General features: G+C 41.3%; 2 protein-coding genes across 5 annotated transcripts in view; both read right to left on the bottom strand.

Annotated features, from left to right (window-relative positions):
• Positions 1–347, bottom strand: part of LOC110528452 (ubiquitin-associated protein 2) — a 28,536-nt gene extending 28,189 nt beyond the window's left edge. Inside the window, exon 1 of the mRNA XM_036984035.1 lies at positions 220–347. The gene's annotated coding sequence lies outside the window, so the exon portion shown is untranslated. The remainder of the gene's footprint in view (positions 1–219) is intronic.
• Positions 348–574: 227 nt separating this feature from the next.
• Positions 575–15,345, bottom strand: LOC110528453 (DDB1- and CUL4-associated factor 12). Of its 4 annotated transcripts, none has more exons than XM_021610523.2 (10): positions 14,888–15,345; positions 10,302–10,592; positions 9,815–10,114; positions 9,657–9,717; positions 9,347–9,540; positions 9,155–9,220; positions 6,682–6,844; positions 6,560–6,571; positions 5,681–5,859; positions 575–2,898 (listed from the first exon to the last, which is right to left on the bottom strand). In XM_021610523.2, the coding sequence occupies exons 1-10, from the start codon at positions 14,948–14,950 to the stop codon at positions 2,740–2,742; spliced, it is 1,488 nt and encodes a 495-aa protein (XP_021466198.1). In that variant the 5' UTR covers positions 14,951–15,345; the 3' UTR covers positions 575–2,739. The 4 variants fall into 4 exon arrangements, with proteins under 4 accessions (XP_021466198.1, XP_021466200.1, XP_021466199.1 ...); XM_021610525.2 differs by having other exon boundaries at positions 9,839–10,114; positions 14,888–15,344; XM_021610524.2 differs by lacking the exon at positions 6,560–6,571.
• Positions 15,346–24,800: the final 9,455 nt, after the last annotated feature.

Here is a 24,800-nt window from a genome sequence, read left to right on the forward strand (position 1 = left end):
GACGAAAATGGCCACAGCGTATGATCCAAGCTCCGACATTACTTGCCAGGGAACAAGCCAATAGAAAATAACGAAATAAAGAGTGAAAAGATGGTTTAAAGAGACGAATGAATCGGTGATATTACACTTCAATCGGGACAAGACTATACAAGGGTTTAAATTAGCTCAAGTATAAAGATAAATATTGAGTGCCTGAACGAGATTTGTTTTTTGTATTACCTGCTAACCGCTAACACGCTCTACTCAGTCAGCAGCAGACAAGGTCACGTGATATACGGCGTAGCTGCTGTCTTTGCTTTCCTCAGTGGGATACAAGCGCGCATGCGCGCGTCGTCCTCTTGGGGGTCATTGATATTCACAGCAAGCCATAAAGGGTCGTTGATATAAGTAAAAGTTTTAGAGTATAGCCAGGGTCACCTATGATGTCTATGAATAATGTGTCAGTAACACAGAAACCCTGTCCGTACAATGAATTGAACTTTGTAAGTACTGTAGGGCTACAATATCACCCAATGAGCAATCCGAGTAAGTCCAGCACAAATATAATGAAATAAACCACACACAAACAGCAATATGAAATAAGAGAAATATTACATTTTTAATTTATCATTATTTTCATTTTAAAGATTTATAGGTTGGTTTCGGCTGTTGTTGACATCATACAATATCCCCAGGTTCAGTAATTTCTAAAAACATTCATGAGGTGTGTAAAGGTATAAAATAGGTCACCACCAAAGTAAAGACAGGGGTCAGTTCACACACTCCCTGGAACATATACATAAAAAGGTATGCATTTGTCCCTATGCATTTCACACATACACATTTATAAAATACACTTTAAAAGTGGTTATTTGTTCAACTTATGGTCGTAATTGGGTCTCTTTTTGTTCTCGCATTATCATGAAAACTCTCAAAGTTCCAAAAAGCAAAACTATGTCAGCCTACAAGTCTTTCACAGAAAGACTATAGAAAGGCAACAAAGTCACTCAAATATACCCTGCCTTTGCACACAAGGAAAAGAGCAGCTACACTCATCCCTTGATAGAAAAAAAGAAGAGTGACAAAAACGATGGTGCCTCCAGATGTATTCAACTCCAACCCCTTCCCCCTACATCCTATGCGCTTGTCCAGGGATGTATTCATTCAGACCATGACCTTAGCAAACCGTTTTGCAATGGAAACAGTTTACTCCAAACGAAAATCCTTTCCAATGAAAACAAGAGTTTCTATTGGACCAATTCAGGTAAGTCTCTCCCTGCTTCATTCTGCTTGCTTCTAGTGAATACACCTCAGATCTGTTAATATTGGTAAAGTCTTGGCAAAATGGCAACAATGCCATCTGGCTATCAGAGGGCATTGATGGAGTGGTCACCATATTGCTAACACCTATTAAATTCTCTCAAATCTGCACAAGTGCCTAGGAGGAAAGGGCAAGGGTCTGATTTGGGATTCAGGCGCTTAAGGTCAGCACTGTCTGCAGGTTTTCATCCTCGTTTTTATATCAGCAGCTGGTTTAGAACATGGAAACCACTGGGTTGTCACAAAGCAGGATCAAAGAGTTAGCAAGATAATGTTTCAAAAATGTCCTCAAACAACTCCATATTTCCTAGTTCAAAAAGCAAGAGGGTGTTGAATTTGAAAGGGTCTAAGTAAGGGATAATCCACAACATCAACAGCCATGTATGAATGTTTATCCAAGTTAGCTAGCTGACTTAATGATCATGCTTTGTGATATACACAACCACTGACATGAATGGACCAGTAACTGGGAAGAAAGAGAACCAGCAGACACTGCGTTCCGCACGGCCCTGACGTTGAATGCCCTGGCCGTAAACCATAACTAAGGGTGATAGTGAAAGGGGGAAAATAAATTATAATAAAGATAGTAGTAATATCAACAAGTGTACATTTATGTCAAATCACACAGTCAGAATCAAAATAAAATAAGGATTCTTCAGGATTATTATTCATTGCAGAATACCTATGGCATTTAGCATCTAGTCATCACTCCTTTACATCATCAGTCAGGGAAAAACAAAAAAACAAGTGGCTGCCGCTGTCTGATTGTTGTACTCATCCTCTGCTTCTTCTCACCTTGCGTCTGTTTGGGTAGTTTTTCCATCGCTACGGCTCTTATTGGTTGCCATGGCACAGGGTGGTACGCTACCAACCAATGACTATGTCCTTTTTCAGTTTCTTAGAAAAGTTTAACTATACTCCTGTTCCTTCCTTCAGAACTTTGTCTCTTATGTTCCCCCCATCCTCAATATTTTATATTGCCATCAGTTTCGGAGAGAGAAGGGGAACAGTAAGGAGTGTGTCTCCAATGTTCGCACAAGGAAACGGTCTATGCCAGTATGACATACTCCCAAAAACAGACAAAAAAATTGTAAGAAAACGTTAAACTTTCATTTGAGTTTTTCAAAAGCGGACCTCTCAGCTCATTACAACATAACTGGTTAATCATCTATATAAAAAAACAGGGAGCAGAGATGAAAGAACTGAATATAAACAGGGCAAAGTGCAAGGGAGGATGGAGGGATGCAACAAGGAGGTGTTGACGAGATACACATTGGCAATATGGAAACCGTGATAAGAAAAGAGGGGGTCCAAGATCATGCTCCTGAGTCCACTAAGGAGGGACACCAGTGAGTGAAACGCTAAAAGGAGGAAGAGGAGAGAGGGGGGCTGGGTGGGGTAAGGAGAGAATAGCGGAGGAGAATAGAGGCGAAGGGAAGGCTAGCTCCAGAGGGCTGCGTAGTTGCCGTGAAGGCCTGAGCACAGCGGTCCGCCGGCCACAAACAGCTTGGTGCCGGAGTCGTCGTAGCAGTGTGTGTACACGGCGTTGGGAAACGAGTTGATGTCCGAGAAGTAGCTCCTCCACGTCTCGTCATGATTCTGAGGGAGAACGAGAGAAACAGGTGTGAGGGGAGGGGATGACATCAATGTTTCCCCTATATGAATTTAAATTGTGGCCTCACTGGGGGGGGGGGATATATTTCCAGGATGGTAAAAAGTTTTCCAGTGTAAACTTTAACCAGATATAAAGCATGTAGAAAAATTATAATGGAGCAATATATTTTTTTTTTTTTAAAGATCCTTTTTGAGACCTAACACTGCTGCTGAAAACAAGGGTGAAAGAACACTGAGGGGGAAATGGTTCTTGTTGTCTTGTGCTAGCATCTTGTCAAGGCAGGTCCAAGATAGACTACAAACACATGAGATCAGGAGTCACTGAATCACAGTTTCTTTTAGTGTACCCTAAAGTCAGCTGTTCATAAATATGTTCCGTGTCATGATAGTACTGTCAATAGTCACAATCTAGAAATGCTGGAGTAACCAGTATTTCATGCCATTCTTACAACAGCATTAAGGAGATGCACTTTATATACAAAAGTGTGTGCACATCCCTACAAATGAGTGGATTCAACTATTTCAGCCACACCAGTTGCTGACAGGTGTAAAAAAATCGAGCACACAGCCATGCAATCTCCATAGACAAACATTAACAGTAGAATGGCCTTACAGAAGAGCTCAGTGACTTTCAACGTGGCACCGTTACAGGGCGCCACCTTTCCAAAAAGTCAATGCGTCAAATTTCTGCCCTGCTAGAGGTGCCCCGGTTAACTGTAAGGGCTGTTATTGTGAAGTGAAAACTTCTAGGAGTAACAACGGCTCAGCCGCGAAGTGGTAGGCCACACAAGCTCACAGAATGGGACCGTCAAGTGCTGAAGCGCGTAGCATGTGTAAAAATCGTCTGTCCTCGGTTGCAACACTCACTACCGAATGCAGTGCCAACTGTAAAGTTTGGTGGACAAGGAATAATGGCCTGGGGCTGTTTTTCATGGTTCAGGCTAATGGGGCATTAGTTCCAGAGAAGGAACACTACAACATGCAATGACATTCTAGACAATTCTGTGCTTCCAACTTTGTGGCAACAGTTTGGGGAAAGCCCTTTCATGTTTCAGCATGACAATGTTCATACAGAAATGGCTAGTGGAGATCAATGTGAAAGAACTTGACTGGCCTGCACAGAGCCCTGACCTCAACCTCATTGAACACCTTTGGGATGAATTGGAACGCCGACTGCGAGCCATGCCTAATCACCCAACATCAGTTCCCGACCTCACGAATGCGTTTGTGGCTGAATGGATGCAAGTCCCTGCAGCAATGTTCCAACATCTAGTGGAAAGCCTTCCCAGAATTGTGGAGGCTGTTATAGACCAACTCCATATTAATACCCATGATTTTGGAATGAGAATTGTGAAGAGCAGACGTCCACATACGTTTGTTCATGTAGTGTACTACAAACAGACCAGCACAGGCTGCTCCTCCCAATCCATGCAGAGGCAGGTATTCACACAGGGTTAATGAACTGGGGACACAGGAGACACCTGAACCAGCAGATCTACTAAACTGTGAAAATGTGGATATAACATCAGAGAGGGGAGTGATATTCACAGATCTCTCAGCCATCAATAGCAGTGAGAACGTTAAACAAAAAATGTACACTGGGGCTACAACACGTTGACCCAAGCACTCCTGTTGACCACTCAAACACAGTGAATCAAGTGGCTTATGGAGGACAGGTGATTATGACTTTTACTGCCACTCTGGTCTTCAAAAATTACAATTCCATGTGGTGTATCGTGAAGTCAAACCACTCATTGCCCCCTGACAGTATCAGACTGGGCTTAGTTCATCTCCAACCTGAAGTGCATGCAGTCCAGCATGAAGCCCCTGAGCAGACTGAATACCTGTTTGACTGTAGCACAGTGGGTAAGCTACCAGCCTTTTACTACATGCGGCTGGATTACTGTTTACCCCACAGTGTGGGCTCCCAGAAGCATGCCACTCGCCATGAAGATACTACTGCACTGTTGGAGCTAGAAACACAAGCATTTTGCTACACACGCAATAACATCTGGTAAAAATATGTACATTTGATTTGAAGGAAAAGTGATCAAGGAGATAAACCGAATGGAAGGACAAGATCTCATCATGAGAGAAGAGGCCATGGAATTGGTCTCAGCCATGGTGGCTGTAAAGAAAAAAGGATAGAAGAGTGAGAATATGCATTGACCCAGTCCATCTCAACAAAGCACTCCTCAGGCCACATCATCCCATGAAAACAGTGGAGCAGGGGATCTCAGACGTGCCTTCATGTTGGATGCCAAGTTTTGGTTCTGGCAGAGCACACTTGATGAAGCGTCAAAGCTCACCAACTTCTTGACCCCAGGGGGCAGATATCACTTCCTACGCATGCCCTGTGGAATCTCTACAGGAAGTGAAGTGTTTCAGGAGGTGCATGGAGCAGCTCTTCGCAGAACAACCCTGTCAAAATCATTATGGTCGACATCCTGGTCAGGAACACGACGAGCCCCTCCGCCAGATCATAGACAGGATAAAAGCTCTTAATCTCAAACTAAATCCAGACAAATGTCGCTTCAGGGTCTCAAGAGGTCCCGTATGTATACCCAGTATGTTCCCAGAAGAGTGGAGGCTGTATTAGCAGCAAAGGGGGAACCAACTTCATATGAACGCCCATGATTTTGGAATGAGAAGAGCAGGTGTCCACATATTTTGGCCATGTAGCGTAAATAGTAATAGCAGGACACTTCAAGTTAAAAGTTCCTGAGATGGGTATACAAAAGAGGAATAATAAATAAAATAATCGTACCAGCCAGCCCTTCCCTGTGGTGAGTTTGAGGATGCCCTCTCCTGGGCGCTGCCGGAACCCGCCGGCCAGGCTGGAAGGGTCCTCCAGGAACCTCTGGGCTCTGATGTCATAGAACAGCAGGGAGCCCTGGCCTGTGCCCACAGTCACTATGTGTTCATAGAAACTCACCGAGCGGATGCCTGTGAACGAGCACACACAAACAAGTTAATACCTTGCCTTTAATAGCTTTATAAACGTCTTTAAAAAAGCTGTAATAAATGTATTTCAAAAGTACTGCCTCTGCACTTCATTGTAATGCTGCGTTCAAATGCTACTCGGAAACTCGCATTTCCCAGTTGGTGAAGTCGTAAATACGACATCAGTGTGTCCAAGAGCTTTTGAATTCGGAACAACTCTTCAACCAATTATATTTTAGCTAGTTAGCTAACGTTGCTAACAATAATAATAATTTAGCAAGCTGACTAACGTTGCTAATAATAATAATTTAGCTAGCTGGCTAATGTTGCTAATAATAAATCTAGCTAGCTAACGTTCCTAATAATATTTTAGCTAGCTGGCTAACGTTGACAATATAGCCAAACTAACTACATTATTCACATTAAAATAATGTACAAATAATGTAAATGGATTTGTTTAATCATCTTTTGGTTGAAAAGGACAGTGATGAAACGGCACAACTCGTAAATTCGGGTTTCATTATTTTCTCCCGCCTTTCCAACTCGTAATCCCGACATGGAGGGCCATTCAAGTGAAATTTCAGAGTTGGTAACTCCTATTTCCGATAATTCCGACACCACTTGAAGGCAGCATAAGTGCAGAGCGGGTCTTGGCGAATGTTTGGATTTTGTTTTGCTTCTTGGTGGAATGTGTTTGTAGTACCTCGTGTTGCCTCTGGAAAAATGGAATGAAATGAAAGTTACAGAAAGTTTACAGAATGTATGCTATAGTGTTCTATATACCCTGTGTGTGTCAAACATTGTAGTGTGGTGTCAATTCCTTACCACTTCCCCTCTCCCGGGAGCTGACTGATTTGATGTTGTGAGTGGGCTGCCGGGGGTCTAGGAAGGACACATGGGCCTGAGATCCCACCGCATACACCGACCAGTCCTGACCGTACGCCAGACATACATTCTCCTTGCAGTGAGGCAGCTTTGTGGACAGCAGCTATGAACAACAGATACACAGGCTTGTTAGACAGGGATAGACATGTACAGTACCAGTCAAAAGTTTGCACACACCGGGGCCTCCCAAGTGGTGCAGCGGTCTAAGGCACTGAATCGCAGCGCTAGCTGCGTCACTACAGATCCTGGTTCAATCCCAGGCGGTGTTCCAGCCGACAGCAACCGGGAAACTCAATATGTGCAACTCAATATTAGGAAAGTGTTCCTAATCTTTGGTATAGTCAGTGTGTTGTAGGCCACATTTCTAATAATAGCCTATGTAAATAGGCCTACTCTACATGTTGCTGCTTTCATAAGCTTTGTTCAGCTGTAAGTTCTTTTGACTTCTCATAAAAATGTTCCATCTTGATATTGTTTGCTAAATTTCACTTATTGTTCCCTCTCATGGTTTCCATTCAAAATAGAGCTGTGATGTAAAGTCAGTCTATAGGCAATTTTCTAATTGTTCCCATTTGAAAGCTGCAATGCTTGGACATGACACTATTAGCCTATTTGGGAAATACTCTAAATAACTAACTTGTCTTAATGGTTTTGATAGGCTATCAGTAGGATTTGGCTTTTGGCCGTTTGGTTGGCAACGGGAAGGAGGGATGCATGCATCCTTTATTTTATAATAGACTAAGCCTTGCCCAACTACGGTTTGTTCAAACTACTAGTTTGATTTTTCTATCTCGCTATTGTTTGTTCTACCTCTAATTATTCCCTTAGGCCTATCATGTTTTTAGGTTATTCAAAAACAACTTCAAACTTTGAGAGAGCCTAGAACTCAGCTAGATAAATTAATTGTTTAATAATGAAATAGCACGGCGGGAGAAAGACAGCATGCATAAAAAATTAAGTCATATTCATATCAAATGGTGAGAAAATACCAAATGTGGATTTTAAAATAATTAAGACACCAGAGTGTCCTCTATAAAAACTAAAATAGGCTTCAGATCAACTGACATTGAGAGAAAGATAAAAACATTTGACTGGACATTCTGCGCTGCTTTGGTAAACATCTTATCTCTGTCTACATTGTTAAGTTGCATTCTGTAAATTGTCAACATTTTTTTAAATACAGTGCATTCGGAAAGTATTCAGACCCCTGGACTTTTCCCACATTTTGTTACATTACAGACTTATTCTAATATTGATCAAAAATGTTTTTTTCGACACCATCACTGCAGGGATGGTGCCTAGGTTCCTCCAGACATGATGCTTGGCATTCAGGCCAAAGAGTTCAATCTTGGATTCATCAGACCACACATGGCCTTTAGATGCCTTTTAGCAAACACCAAGCAGGCTGTCATGTGCCTTTTTACTGAGGCTTCCATCTGGCCACTACCATAAAGGTCTGATTGTTGGAGTGCTGCAGAGATGGTTGTCCTTCTGGAAGGTTCTCCCATCTACACAGAAGAACTCTGGAGCTCTGTCAGAGTAACCATCGGGTTCTTGGTCACCTCCCCGACCAAGGCTCTTCTCCCCCGATTGCTCAGTTTGGCCTTTCAGACAACTCCAGGATGTCTTGGTGGTTCCGAACTTCTTCCATTTAAGAATGGAGGCCACTGTGTTCTGGTATCTTTCCCCAGATCTGTGCCTCCACTGATTTCTTAGATCTCATGGCTTGGTTTTTGCTTTGACATGCACTGTCAACTGTGGGACCTTATATAGACAGGTGTGTTTCTTTCCAAATCATGTCCAATCAATTGAATTTACCACAGGTGTACTCCAAACAAGTTGTACAAACATTTCAAGGATGATCAATGGAAATAGGATGTACCGGAGCTCAAATTTGTGTCGCATAACAAAGAGACTGAACAACTATGTACGCTAGGGTTTGGCGATGTTACAATGGTATCAGATATCAAAGATGATTGACAGCCATCGTCGATTTCAAATAGTCTGTAACACGCAGTAAAGAGCTGACCGGGCAGCCCACAGCAGGCCCTGCCAAATGGCATATTCCTTTGCTTTGGCATGCATAACCTACATTTTGTTACAGCCTTATTCTAAAATGGATTAAATAAATAAAAATCGTCACCAATCTGCACACAATACTCTATAATGACAAAATGAAAACATCCTTTTAGAAATTCAAATAGAAAAACAGAAATGTCTTATTTGCACAATCGTCTTGACCAGAAATGTTTGGTATGCGAGGACATTCAACAAAAATGCAGTACTGTTTAATATTGACTCATGATGACACCAGCCAAGTCTTCATAATCTCCAATGTCCCCAAACAAGTACACAGTCACTGAACCAAACAAGCATTGCTATGCAGAGCGGAAACAGATATACTCAAACAGACCTTGCTCAAGTTTTGCTCTGCCTTCCAAAGGTGGAAATAGCCATCCAGGGACACTGCACCAAGCTCCTGAGAGAAGGCAAAACAAGAGTGTGTAGGTCCCCGTAAGTACAGGGCTATAGTACAACACAGATTTTTACTAGAGAACACAGGCTGTGGTTTGTCTCAGAGGTCTAGGAGGGAGGTATGTCTGACCTTGTGGTTGTTGTTGAAGGCCAGGGCGCGCACTTTGCAGTTGTAGGGGTTGGTGTATTCCTTGGGGATGTCCTCCAGGGCACGGTGGGAGATGTGGGAGTAGCAGGGGACCCCCTCTTCGTCCTGCTGTCTCATGGAGTGGCTCAGAACCACCTCAGACACCTCCCACAGCCCCATTGAACCATCCCGGGACCCTGAAGAACAGCAGCACATTGATTGGTTAGTTGATTTTATAGAGACAATATTACACAAAAACTATCGCAGATGAACAATGGTGTGAAGGTCTTCCTATGGCTTAGCAGTGTGTCACCTGACACAGCCATTCTGTCGCTGATCCACGCAATGGAGAAGATCCAATCTTTATGGCCATCCTGAAAAACAGAACTTGTTTCAATGTATGATCAGGCTTGCTTAGGCTGTCTCAGCCACCAGTGCTGTCCCACTTTGTGTAGCTCAGTACCAACACACCAAGAAGAGAGGGGAACCACTCACGTCCCCCACGCAGACGGGATCCAGGGTAGGAAGCCGGTAGACGGCCAGGCTGTTAGGGTTGTCTCCGCCGGTGGCCAACAGAGTGCCGGAGGGGTTAAGCTCGATGGCGTGGATCCCACAGCCTTGCTGGTCCAGCCCAGACACTGAGCCACTACCAGGGAGGAAGGGGGCCCCTATTGTACCCGCAACCCCCCCGGGGGCCCCTCCTCCGCCGTGTCGGTCCTTCAGCATTGGGATGCGGGTGATCTGCCCTGTCAGAACATCTGCCACAAATAGCTGGGGAGAGTAAGAAAGAAATCTGGTAAGAGAAAAAGTTAAATGGTCTGGAATCATTGGAGGTTGCATTTTTTTGGTTCATAATAGGTCAGTTCAAGGTTTTCCGGTTAACAGCAAATGTTTATACACTTTCTCCATTTTGAGAGAAGAAAGCAGAGTAGAGTAAAACAAGAGGCCAATGTCTCACCGTATTGCACTTGGTTCCACACACCACCTGGCGGTGGTTGAGCCACTGGGAGGCAAACACCTTGTTGAGGCGGCCAAGGGAGAACTCCCGCTCCTTGAGGATGCCCGGGAGGCGGCCAGCAGCAAAGCCCCGCAGGCTACGCTGGAGCCGCCACTCATGCTGCTGCTGCGGCCGAAACTCTCGGCCCCGGAGCGCACACACCACCGAGCACTGACTACGCCACCACTGCTGAGCGTGCCGGGACGAGGAGGACACACGCGTCCGCTTGCTCGCCGACTGGCACCAGGCCACCTGACGGAGGAGAAAGAAAGAGAGGAGAACAGTTAGTACAAGGTTTAAATGAAATGCACCAAGTAAATCAAGAACACTGACTATTTAGAACAAGGTCATTCCAAGTGAATATGGAACAAAATTTTCATTACATTTGCCATGCTCCTGCAATTCAATAAACAAAGTTGTATTTTAGGCTAGAGAACATATCTTTGACAGTTTGACTTTATGTGCATGTGATAACTGCAGCTCTTTGCTAGGTGTTGCAGAGATTACACTCACTGTAGTAGGTGATGTGTATAGTGTTGAGTCAGCCACATTCATAAACACACTTTACTCAAAGCCAGTGAGTGGCATGTCGTTAGTAAAGATTGAAAAAAGTAAGGGGCCTAGACAGCTGCCCTGAGGAATTCCTGATTCTATCTGGATTATGTTGGAGGCTTCCATTAAAGAACACCCTCTGTGTACTGTTAGACAGTTAACTATTTATCCACAATATAGCAGGGGGTGTAAAGCCATAACACATACGTTTTTCCATCAGCAGATTATTGATCATAATGTCAAAAGCCGCATTACGTCATGCCTAAATTTGCTAATCTTGCCAATGGAAAAAAAATATTAAAAGTAATTGGCAATATCAGTGGGTTTTGTGATGAATGAGCCATCTGATTTAATGAATGACAGAGCTGAGTTTGCCCTTTTGCCCAACATTTCATTTAAGGTGCTCCAAAGCTTTTACTATCATTCATCTTTGTTTCATAGAATAGTTAATTATTTCTATTTACCTTAGTCACATACTGCAAATTGAGAAATTATGTTTGCCAATCGGTTGTGCTGCCAGACTTATTTGCCATTCATTTTCCCTCATCCCTCTCAACCATACAATTTTTCAATTGCTCATCAATAGTAATTTCTTAAATGGGTGCATGCTTGTTAGTAACTGGAATAAGAAATGTCATAAATATGTCAAGTGCAGTGTCTGCTTGCTCCTCATTACACACTACAGACCAACAAATATGAATTACATCAAAAAACAAAGAAATCACTACAAAACTTCTATGACCTCATACACTATATACTGGAACTTTATACCTTTCTGTTGATATCACGTGTGGTCCTCCCACTACAACTCGCCAGGAAAGCATGCAGTTTATTAGGCAACAGAGTTATCATACGTTATCATCACAGGGTGGTGAAAGTGCAAGGTGATGAGCTTGATGCTCCTTTCCAATAAATATCGAGGGACTTATTCTGGTGACATCATCATCGATGCTTGGCTGCCTTTTGACAAATAAACAATCTTGCTCTTTTTAATCTCATCATGTAGGCTCAACAGTGTGCAGATACAGTACCTCATCTGCGCGCTTTCAGCTAGAGCACACGTGCCAATACCAGAGGGGACACAAGCTATATAAAGCTTTTTTTTATTTTTACGTGAGACAAACATCAGTAGAGTTGAAAATGCAATGGAAACCCATTGAACTTGTATTTTTTATTCAGTAGATGGGATTTGAACCGCAAAAGGTATTTTTATGTGCACTATGTCATCACGCACTGCCGTTTACCTGCAACAACTCTATTTAATGGAAACATCTCTGGCCGGAAACCGCGCATGTTGATTTGATGCAGATTTTAGAATATTTGCATGAAAATCTGTCACCAATTGGATGGAAACCTAGCTATTGAGAAGTTAACCTTTCTAACGATACACTTATATCTCAACTCGAATTGCGAGCAGAGCAGACTACAAAAATGTGAGTATCAATGAACATTGATTCTGGGAAATAATTCCTAAGTTTGTCGCACTCGGCATTGCCGTATTGCATGCTCAAGAATGTGCCGGTTCTCATACCGCTGCAGCCATTTCAATGGCATTTGAGAACATGTTTGAAACATGAACACTCCGAGCTCCATTCGAACAACTGACTCGAGAAATAAGCTCAACTGCATCTGCAGCGGGCGTGATACCGTGTCATGGCATTGAAATGCCTGCTCAACAAAAATGCCAACAGACCATCGGGTTAAGTCGAAAGAGACTGTGAAAAAGCGATGCGGTTGCATTCTCTCCGAGCCTCTATTGTGTCACCACCATGGTCGATGCCAGGTACAAGGACCGCTACTTCGACACAGACAAGAAACAGAGTTTACGTGAAATGTTAAAGACACAGCTGGACAAGATGGAAACGGACACAGTGACAGCGTGTACCGAAGAAGAGGCCACGGACAGAGCTGAAACTTCACTGCTTGACATGCATGATGAAATCCTGGTTGAGACTAAACAAATGAACAACGAAACAGCACAGCAAGTAAGTGAAAGAAATAGGTTTTGATTATGTTTTACTGGTAATGAGGACATAGCTGCAGGCTGCATCACATCCGCAGTGATTGGGAGTCCCATAGTGCGGCGCACAATTGGCTTAGCGTCTTCCGGGTTTGGCCCAGGGTACGCGGTCATTGTAAACAAGAATTTGTTCTTACCTGACTTGCCTAGTTAAATAAAAGGTTACTTAAATATATTTAAGTTTTAAAAACGTAAATGCCAACAAAATAACTTTTTGGTCATTGTGTGTGCGTGTCAACTATTTAACTGAACTAGAATGCTTAAAAGCCCGGTAAAATGTAACATATCGTTATCGGTATCGTTTTTTTGGGCAAGGAAAATGTATATCGGCCAAAACTTTAATATCAGTTCATCCCTAGTAAAAATACACGTTGTCATACCCATGGTATACGGTCTAATATACCACAGCTTTCAGCAACTCAGCATTCAGGGCTTGAACCACACAGTTTATAATTGTCTTTATACCATGGCATTGTTGAATACTTGTTCCTGATTGTCTTGAAGAGTATTTTAGAGGACAGATTATTACCCTATAAACACACTGTATATTTACAAGGTAGAATTCAATAGCTATAGTTCATTCTTACATGTTCTATTTTGAGCTGATTTTGAAAGCAAAAGTCAAATTGAAAACATTACTGACATTATGAAAATCGAATTCAACAATAGGACAGATGGTTTGGTTAGCAAAACTAGCAAGTTTGTTTGGTTACCTTGACAAGTACTGTAGCTATCTATTAAACTTGCTAGCTCCTTCTGGCTCCCGAGTGGTACAGTCTAAGGCACTGCATCTCAGTGCAAGAGGAGTCACTACAGTCCTTTGTTCGAATCCAGGCTGCATCACAATTGGCCGCGAGTGTGAGTCCCATAGGGCAGCACACAATTGGCCCAGCGTCGTCTGGGTTTGGCCGTCATCGTAAATAAGAATGTGTTCATAACTGACTTGCCTAGTTAAATAGAAGTTTAAAAATTAAATAAAAACAGGTGTCATTCGTGCAGGCCAATTATATATTTGCTGAATTCAACTAACATGTCACCTTTGGATTTCTTGGTCGTCAATTCATACTTGCATTGTTGTAACATAGGAACTAACAGTGTTATTACTTGGACATTAATGCAGTATGGGCTTTGTATGTGGTCGTGGTACATCAACATGGGAACACGATGCCGGATGTGGCACTGAATTTGGGGGCAATACTTTAACAACTCTTTTTACATACATTTTAATTCACAAAAATGTTTGCCTAACCAACCACATGGATATAGTCTAAAATACGAACTGAATTGAGTTTAACGCAACTGCATTCGGTATACAACATATGACTTAACCACCCTTATCCAGTCGAATAGGACATAACCTTGCTAAAATTCCTATGATTTTACACAGCTACTGAAATTGTATTCCATTCTCAGAATGATTATTCTATATATATTTCCATCCATCCCCTACGATCCAATATTACATCCCGTGCTTAGGAAAAAGCATTAGTGGTTGTAGGCCTAGGGCCTAACCAGAAACACTCACTCACACACGTCTAATTTAACTAGCTAACTAATTTAGCTAGCTAACCAGTTAGAGAAACGGTCCATGTAATAAAAAAAGACAGTCAAACGACAAAACTTTTTAAATAGAAACATGAACTTACATAAGCTAAGCACACTGGCCAGTGAGCTAGCTAACGTTAGCCATGGCATTCTAGCTAGTAACACGGATTGAGTTCCTTAGGAAGCTAAAGTTAATGTTACTAATAGTTATCTAGTTACTGTAACGTTACACTTTAAAAAATGGACGTGCTTTTTTTATCTGCGTGGCGTTAGCTATCGAGCTAAATTCGCTACGAATATGTTAGTAGTTAGCTAGCTCAACCAGTCAAGGCAAAGTGGTAACGTTAGCTAGCCAACTAGGCTAGGCTAACCAAGATTTGCTCGAATGGCTAACGGCAATTGACTGAAACACCAGTCTGTTTCCTCATACCTGTTGTTGTTGGTCCTTGGACTCCCCTGCCTTCCTTTTCCTGCTAACTGTTTTTCTCGCCATAATCTGACACACACAAATCCCTCACCCACATGGAGGCCAAATAATGACGCTAAGTACTGGGTCATATAATGGCGATAAGCTATTTTGTTGTCTTGCTCCGAGTGTAGCAGCGCCCGGCGACGTGGAAGGACGATCACATAAGGGTGAGGTTGACGAGCTAGCTTCCCTTCCACTCCGGCCTCCGAAACTCAAACTCTAGCTACGCGCGTAGATTAGCTTGTAACCTACTAAAATGTGTTTCGGTCGAGGAGCCAAAATATGAGACTCCCCTACAGTACAAATCGATTTTTATATTTTATCCAATTGTTCTTTCTTTACAAATCGCGTCACCAACGGCAACAACATTCTGCCGCGCGCAGCCGCAGTCAAGTTAAACATCAACAAAAACAAGGTCGAACGTGCATGTTTACGATAAAGCGTGCGCGTTCACGAACCATTTGTCATTGGCGTCATATTTATGCTTCCGAACTCTTTGCTCCAATGATTTATTGAAAAAGCACAATATTTTTTCAATTCAGAGTTCATGCAAACATCAAATGCATGAGACTAACAGATTACATTGATCGTGCCAAAATAAATGTGCATCACATAGAATATATTGTAATATTTCCTGGACAGGGAATCCCCCCCAAAAACTATAGAGAAGTCACTCTGTAACAGGCTGACAACACCCCTTGCGTCGCGTGCGCGAGCGTTGCAACATTCATTTAGAAATCTATATTATTCAATTATTGTGCCAACGAACATCTGCGTTGCCAAGGGCTAACAATATTCCACTAACCCAAACCAGCTGCGCCCGTGCGCCATCGTGCATAAATGTATTTTGTCCCCCCACCAAACGCAATCACTACACGCAGGTTAAAATATCAAAACAAAAACTCTGAAACAATTATATTAATTTGGGGACAGGTCAAAAAGCATGAAACATTTATGGCAATTTAGCTAGCTAGCTTGCACTAACCAATTTGTTCTTTTTAGCTAGCTTGCTGTTGCTAGCTAATTTGTCCAGGGATATAAACACTGAGTTGTTATTTTACCTAAAATGCACAAGGTCCTCTACCCAATTAATCCACACATAAAACGGTCAACCAAATATTTTCTAGTCATCTCTCCTCCTTCCAGGCTTTTTCTTCTCTTGACTTTATATTGCGATTGGCAACTTTCATAAATTAGGTGCATTTCCGCCACTGACTTCGTTTGTCTTTCAGTCATCCACATGGGTATAACCAATGAGGAGATGGCACGTGGGTACCTGCTTCTATAAACCAATGAGGAGATGGGAGAGGCAGGACTTGCAGCGCGATCTGCTTCAGGAACAGAACTGACTTCTATTTTAGCCCTTGGCAACGCAGACGCCCGTTGGCGTGTGCGACCAGTGTGGGTGCAATAATTGAATAACATAGATATCGAAATAGATTTTGCAACGCTCGCACACGCAAGAGTGTTGGTCCCATGTTTTATGAGCTGAAATTAAAGATCCCAGAAATGTTCCATACAAAAAGCTTATTCCTCTCAAATTTTGTGCACAAATTTATTTACGTCCCTGTTAATGAGCATTTCTCATTTACCAAGACAATCCATCCATCTGACAGGTGTGGCATAACAAGAAGCTGATTTAACAGCAAGGCCATTACAAAGGTGCATCTGGTGCTGGGGACAATAAAAGGCCACTCTAAAATGTGTAGTTTTGTCATACAACACAATGCCACAGATGTCTCAAGTTTTGAGGGAGCGTGCAGTTGTCATGCTGACTGCAGGAATGTCCACCAGCTCTGTTGCCATAGAATTGAATGTTCATTTCTCGACCGTATGCCGCTTCCAACGTCATTTTAGAGAATTTGGCTGTACGTCCAACCACCCTCACAACCTCAGACCACGTGTAACCATGTCTGTCCAGGACCTCCACATTCAGCTTCTTCACCTGCGGGATCGTCGTATTTCTGTCTGTAATAAAGCCCTGTGGTTAAAACCTCATTCTGATTGGCTGGACCTGGTTCCAAAGTGTGTGGGCTTATTCCCTTTGAGAATGGATAAGTTATTAATTACACATTTGGAAGGTGTATCAATACACCCAGTCACTACAAAGATACAGGTGTCCTTCCTAACTCAGTTGCTGGAAAGTAAGGAAACCGCTCTGGGATTTCACCATGAGGCCAACAACAGTGACTTTAAAACAGTTAGAGTTTAATGGCTGTGATAGGAGAAAACTAAGGATGGATGAAAACATTGTAGTTACTCCACAATCCTAACCTGATTGACAGAGTGAAAAGACGTAAGCCTGTACAGAGTGCAAATATTCCAAAACATGCATCCTGTTTGCAATAAGGCACTAACATTAACCTTTAAAGAATGTGGGATAGTAATTGACTTCATGTCCTGAATAAAATGTGTTATGTTTGGGGCAAATCCAACACAACACATCACTGAGTCCCACTCTACATATTTTCAAGCATGGTGGTGGCTGCATCATGTTATGGTTATGCTTGTCATCAACAAAGACTAGGGAATCTTTCAGGATAAAATAATGGGAATAGCACTAAGCACAGGCTAAATCTTAAAAGGAAAACCTGGTTCTGTCTGCTTTCCAACAGACACTGGGAGACAAATTCACCTTTTCAGCAGGACTATAACTTAAAACACAAGGCTAAATATACACTGGAGTTGCGTACCAAAACAACAGAATGTTCCTGAGTGGCCTTGTTACAGTTTATTTAAATTGGCTTGAAAATCTATAGCAAGACTTGGAAATGGCTGACAAGCAGTGATCAACAACGAACTTGACAGAGCTTGAAGAATTTTTTAAATAATCATTTGCAGACCTACCCAGAAAGACAAAAGGTGTTGATTCTAACATGTATTGATTGACTCAGAGTTCAATACTTATCTAATGAAGATACACTGAGTGTACAAAACATTAAGAACAACTTCCTAATATTGTGTTGAACCCCCTTTTGCCCTCAGAACAGCCTCAAATCATGGGGGCATGGACTCTACAAGGTGTCAAAAGCATTCCACAGGGATGCTGGCCCATGTTGACTCCCACAGTTGTGTCAAGTTGGCTGGATGTACTTTGGGTGGTGGACCATTCTTGATATACACAGGAAACCGTTAAGAGTAAAAAAAACAAGCAGCATTGCATTGCAGTTGACACAAACTGGTGCATCTGGCACTTCAACATACCCTGTTTAAAGGCACTGTTACGCACACCTCTATGAAGAGGGAACGCAACACCCTGCTACAACTAAACTCTGTGAAGTGAAAGAGGTATGGACCGTAGGTGCGAGTAAGGATAACAGACAGAATGTGGTACCGTTTACAAGGACTTTATTCCTTTACACGGTAATATGGGAAAAAGGGGCTGGACGGAACCAAAGCAAATAAAGTAAATCTCAAAGCCCCCCCCTCTCCTATCTTATCTGCCTACCCACTACTTACCTAATTTAGCACCACCTGGTGCCCTAACCAAAATACAGGGGGTGGTCTGCCCAGGTCTTACCTAGTGTGCCTAGACAGTGAATATACTACGGGTATATGTATGCCCGCGGGCCTCTTGCCTAAACACTCCCAAGGTGCCTTCCCCTTCTCCCCTGGGAATAACAATTTCACAAACAAACTAAAAAACAAAGGACATCAAATAAGCTCTACCTGAGCAACAAACTCACAGAACATACCAACTTCCCAGCAAATCAACCTCTAGCAAAAATCTCTCTATCACAATCAATCACTCTGCAATGACCTCAGCAAAATCTCTCTCAGCAATCCCTACCTCCAAATCTCTCTCAGCAATCCCTACCTCCAAATCTCTCTCAGCAATCCCTACCTCCAAATCTCTCTCAGCAATCCCTACCTCCAAATCTCTCTCAGCAATCCCTACCTCCAAAAATATCTCTCTCCTGAACAGAACACTAGCTTTTATATAGCTTCAGAAGGAATGGGTAATTGGAGACAGCTGCGTCTTGACGAGGGGGCGGGGTCAGCTCTTCAATTAGCCCTGGAGTCGACCAATCAGCTGCTTGAGGGTTTTCAGGAAGCCATTTCCTGAAATAAACACATGCACAAACACAAACTACAACACAAACTGGGGAACGTAACAGGCACTTACATTTTTTGTCTTGCCCATACCTCCTTTGAATGGCACACACACAATCCATGTCTCAATTGTCTCAAGGCTTAAATATACATCTTTAGCCTGTCTCCTCCCCTTCATCTACACTGATTGAAGTTGATTTAAAAAGTAACATCAATAAGGGATCGTAGCTTTCACCTGGATTCACTTGTTCAGTATGTCATGGAAAGAGCAGGTGTTCATAATGTTTTGTAAACTTGTTTTTTTTAAGAATTTCTTACAAATGTTCGAATTTTTTTCCATTTTGACAAAGCATTGTGTAGATCGTTGACAAAAAAAATACAAATAAATCTATTTTAACCCCACCTTGTAACACAACATGTGAAAAAAAGTCAAGGGGTGTGAATACTTTCTGAAGGCACTGTTTATGTGCAGCAATGCTTGATTGTGAGTTTGATGTTAACAGACAGGTCTATTTTCTGGGTGACGTGAACATTGACTGATTAGCTACTATCTGTCCTCTCAAGAGGAAGCTTCTAACTGTGACTAATGCCTGTAATATGATCCAGGTTATCGCACAACCAACAAGAGTGCATACCAATAGTGTTAGATGTGAAATCCAGTTGTATTGATCATAACTTCACTAATCCTGCTGAGCTTTGCTCCAAAGAAATATCAGTTCCCACTGGCTGTAATGACCATAACATTGTGGCAATAACAAGGGAAAGCCAAAATGCCAAAGGTTGGGCCTAAAGTAATACAGTGGGGAGAACAAGTATTTCATACACTGCCGATTTTGCAGGTTTTCCTACTTACAAAGCATGTAGAGGTCTGTAATTTTTATCATAGGTACACTTCAACTGTGAGAGACAGAATCTTTTTTAACGCAAAATTAATTACTTAAAAATCATACAATGCGATTTTCTGGATTTTTGTTTTAGATTCCGTCTCTCACAGTTGAAGTGTACCTATGATAAAAATGACAGACCTCTACATGCTTTGTAAGTAGGAAAACCTGCTAAATTGGCAGTGTATCAAATAATTGTTCTCCCCACAGTATATAAGAGATCATACAAAATGTTTTGATGATGTAAAACATGTATGTTGGTCTGATGTGTACGAGGAAGTGATTCCAGATGCAACACTTAAAGTATTTCTAAAATTATTCATGCCAGTTGTTGACAAAGCATGCACCTGTTAAGAAATTAACTGTGGGGCCTCCCGAGTGGCCCAGCGGTCTAAGCCACTGCATTGCAGTGCTTGAGGACATCACAATTGCCATAAAAGTTTGCTTATCGACCTGTCCCCAAATTAATATAGTTGGTTCAGAGTTCGTTTTGATATTTCAACCTGCTTGTCCTGATCACATCTGGTGCGCGAGCGGTCTGGTCAGCATGTTAGGCAGAATATGAGTCATTCTGTCAATGAAAGGGATATTTGGTCAATAAAATAAACAATCATGGCATCAAAAGCCTGCAGTTTCACATTACCACAGGTATCAACTGATGGAGTGCTCAAAGCGTTCATGTGCTTACCTGAGGAAAAGTCACCTGGGCTCGATCTCATTGACAAAAAACAACTGACTAGCAGCACCCTATATTGCAGCGCTAATTAAGCTTATTTTTAACCTCCCATTACTCAAGGGAAAGTTTCCTAGATGAATGGAAGCATGCAAAATTGTGTCCAATTCCAAAAGACAAAAAAATTACATTTTAGTGTATCAAAAAGTAGCCTACTGCCGTCATTTAGTAAGATTTTGGAAGTAAATGTCAGTAACCATGTATGGGAGTATATAGAACAAATGAAAATGCTCAAAGCCTACCAGCATGCATACCGTACGGATCACTCGACTGCAACAGCTCTGGTTGATTTAACAGATCAATAACTTAGGGCCTGGTTGCATAAAACATCTTCAGTGTATCCCTTAAGGATTTACCTCAAGGAATAATTTCCCCTTACCTAGGGGAATTGTTTAAGGCGGTTGCATAGGGCCGCGCAAACGTTTTCCTTAGGTAATGGCATACTTAAGGGGTTTTACAGTAGTTTGAAGGCATGTATGGCAGAAATTCTCTGGTTACCACGATTCACTGTATGAAGGTGATCTTGTCAAATAAAATCACATTTATTTTAGGAGATCACAAAATAGAACTTCTACATTCAAGACAGGATGTTTCTTGGAGTTACTTTTTTCTCAACTAGTTTCTATTACTTTCTAGCATGTCAGGTGAGCTTACATAGTAGGTAGTTTGCGAGCTAGCCAGGTAGCTATGGATTGTGCACATTCCATTGTTTAGCTAAGTAGCTAGCTAGCTATACACCTAGCTTTCTGGTAGATATTTTCCATTTGCAAACAGGGCAGAGGAAAGCAACATTCAACTCCAAAAATGATATTTAAATTGACACCCATACTGAATGAAGCACTTAAGGGACTTAAGGGACCTCATGGGCACCCTTAACATTTTCCACTTAATTTAAGAGGGAAATTAGCTGTAAAATGTTGTACTTTCTGTATACAAATGTTTTCCCTCTGGTGCTATCCAAATATATGGCAACCATGTTTACTGATGATACCACTGTATGTAACAGGCAATTCTGTAGGGCTGTTGAAAGAGGCTCTTGAAGCTGACATAAGTATTTCAAATTGGATAACCCAGAACAAATGAGTGCTAAATATAAAGGAAACCAAGGCAATGCTAATATGTACGAAGAGGAGAAGGAAGACGCTACCCTCCTTACAGCTGACAGTTGGCGGACACTCATAGAAGAGGATTTAGAGACACGGCTGTTTGTTGTTTAGCAGCACACGGTCTCTCTTGTTCATCACACATTTCACAGCTCTGCAACAAAATCAGAACCTCGTGTATTCACAGCATTGTGAAATATATGCCAGAGCAAATTTTAAAACAAACCTCAAGCTCTCATCCATAGTCAAATTAACTACTGTACTGCTCTATCATCTGGAGTAATGCAAGTGTTGGTGACCTAAACAGACTGCAGATAGCGCAAAATAAGGCAGCCAGAATGGTTCTATAATGTGGTTACAAGAGGTCTTCCAAAGAGTTACATAATGCACTCAAATGGCCGACAGTCAAGGAACTGACAGAAAATACACAAATCCTTTTTCATAAAATTAACCACTGAAAGACCTACCGGTATATAGTATAAATTGAATATGGTGAAAGACAAACACTGTCGTAACACAGAGCAGAACCTTGGCCTCCTTTAGACCACCAAACCCCAAATTAGAGCTGGGCAAGATAGCTTTTAGTTTCAGGGCAGTAAAGACCTGGAACGTCTTGCCAGAATGTTCCAAAAACTTGCCAAGTAGTTGTTTTAAGAGATTAATTCACAAATGTCTTGAACAACTGAAGTTGGTCTTAGAGGATATTGTAATATGTTATGTTTAAATTCATATATGCACATGAGGTTCTGGGGGGTCGGGGGGGGTGTATTATGTATAACTCGTATTATGTATAGGTAATGGCAATGTGAGATCCTAATAAAATTTTAAAAAACTGTTAGAGCCCTCTGGATTGATGATGAATTGAAAAACTGCATGGTTCAAAGAAATTATGCCTAAAAGGTGGCAAAGAAGTCAGGCTGCTCAGCTGATTGGTTGACATAACTTAAATTGAGAAATGTTGACTAAACTTAACAAAATAAAAAAATTATATTACAAAACCAAGATAAATGACATAAAACACAATGGAAAAAGACTTGAGTACCTGATATCATGGGCAGAAAGCCAAATTAATCTCCATCGTTCATTGAAGTTGATGGGTCATTTCTAACAAAATCTTTCAATATTACGAATCACCCAAGTGGTGCAGCAGTCTAAGTCACTGCAGTCGAATCCAGGCTGCATCACATCCGGCTCTAATTGTCCCAGCGTTGGCCGGGGTAGGCTGTCATTGTAAATAAGAATGTGTTCTTAACTGACTTGCCTAGTTAAATAAAAAAACATTGAAACATTGAAATATAAATATAAATATATATATATATATATATTTCAATTACTATTTCACTAGGAAAGTGAAATGACAACATTTTATTTTTGTATAAAATATCTAATAATGAAAGAATTTGGTCAAGTTAATGTGGGAGGTGGAAAAACAATTGTTATCCATAAACTGCCAGGTATAGACAACATTGATGGGATACTATTGAAAATGGTAGCAGACTGAATTTCCAACCATATTTGCTATATCTTTGGCTAAAGCTTAAATGTGTGTGTGTCCACAGGCGTGGAAGGAAGCTAAAGTAATTCCACTGCCTAAAAATAGTAAAGCACAATTTGCTGGCTCTAACAGCTGCCTGCTCTTAGTAAACTGATGGAGAGAATTGTGTTTGCTATTTTTCAGAGAACAAATTAACTGACTTTCAGTATGCATATAGAGAAGGGCACTCAACTTGTACTGTTCTGACTCAGATGACAGATGATTGGTTAAAATACATGGATAATAAGATGATAGTTGGAGCTGTATTGTTAGATTTAAGTGCAGCTTTTGATGTTAATGATCATAAATTGTTATTGAAGAAACTCACTTGCTATGGCTTTACGTCACCTACCATCAAATGGTTGGAGAATGATTTATGCAATAGAACCCAGTGTTCTTCAATGGAAGCTTCTCTAACAGCAGATATGTACAGTGCGGTGCCCATTAAGAGTAACAGCCCAAGGCAACTGTCCTATCTATTTTTACAATTGATTTGCCACTGGTCTTACACAAAGCTAGAATGACTATGTATGTGAATGATTCCATTACATTTCATCACCCAAAGTCAGTGAGCTCATTGCCATTCTAAATAAGGAATTATAGCCAGTCACAGAATGGGTGATAATAATAAACGGGTCACAAATACAACTAAAAGCATTGTATTTGGTTTAAAACATTCTAAGACCTACACCTCAACCATTGAGCAAGTTGAGGAAGCTAAACTCCTAGGTATAACATTGGAAGCTATATTAACATGGTCAAGTCATATTGACAAAGTGGTTCTGAAGTTGTTTAAAAAATATATACATATATATGTTCTGTTTTTTGGCACAACAATAACTTGTACTAGCTGTTCAGGCTTTGGTCTTGTCCCATCTTAATTGCTGTCCGTTAATATGGTAAAGTGCAGCAAAAGAAAGACCTCGAAAAGCTACTGCTGACTCATAACAGAGCAGCACACCTTGCCGTTAACTGCACATACAGAACTAACATCAACAACATGCATGCCAGTCTTTCCTGGTTGAGGGTTAATCAGAGATTAAGTGCTTCTCTACTAGTTTTTATGAGATGTAGTAATGTAATGAATATTCCAGATTGTCTGCATAATGAAGTAAAATTCAGCTCAGACACCCATACATTCTCCACAAGATATTGACATTCAAGTCATTTAGCAGACACTCTTGTCCAGAAGGATTTACAGCATTCATCTTAAAATAGCTGGGTGAGACAACCACATATCACAGTCATAGTAAGTACACAATGAAGTAGCTATCAGCAAAGTCAGATATAGTAAGGGGGAAAGATTCAAGTGAGTGTTAGTTCACAAAAGGCTTTTGGAAATATAACACTCAACAAAAATATAAAAACGCAACAACTTCAAAGATTTTACTAAGTTACAGTTCATATAAGGAAATCAGTCCATTGAAACAAATTCATTAGGCCCTAATCAATGGATGGGAATACAGATATGCATATAAAAAAGAAAGGAGGACCAAGGCACTCTTCATATAATTGATTAAAATGCCTTTATTAGTATGGCATGTTCAATAGAAACAAAGTTTATTTT

This window comes from Oncorhynchus mykiss, chromosome 7, assembly GCF_013265735.2.
Source record: "Oncorhynchus mykiss isolate Arlee chromosome 7, USDA_OmykA_1.1, whole genome shotgun sequence".
NCBI lineage: Eukaryota > Metazoa > Chordata > Actinopteri > Salmoniformes > Salmonidae > Oncorhynchus > Oncorhynchus mykiss.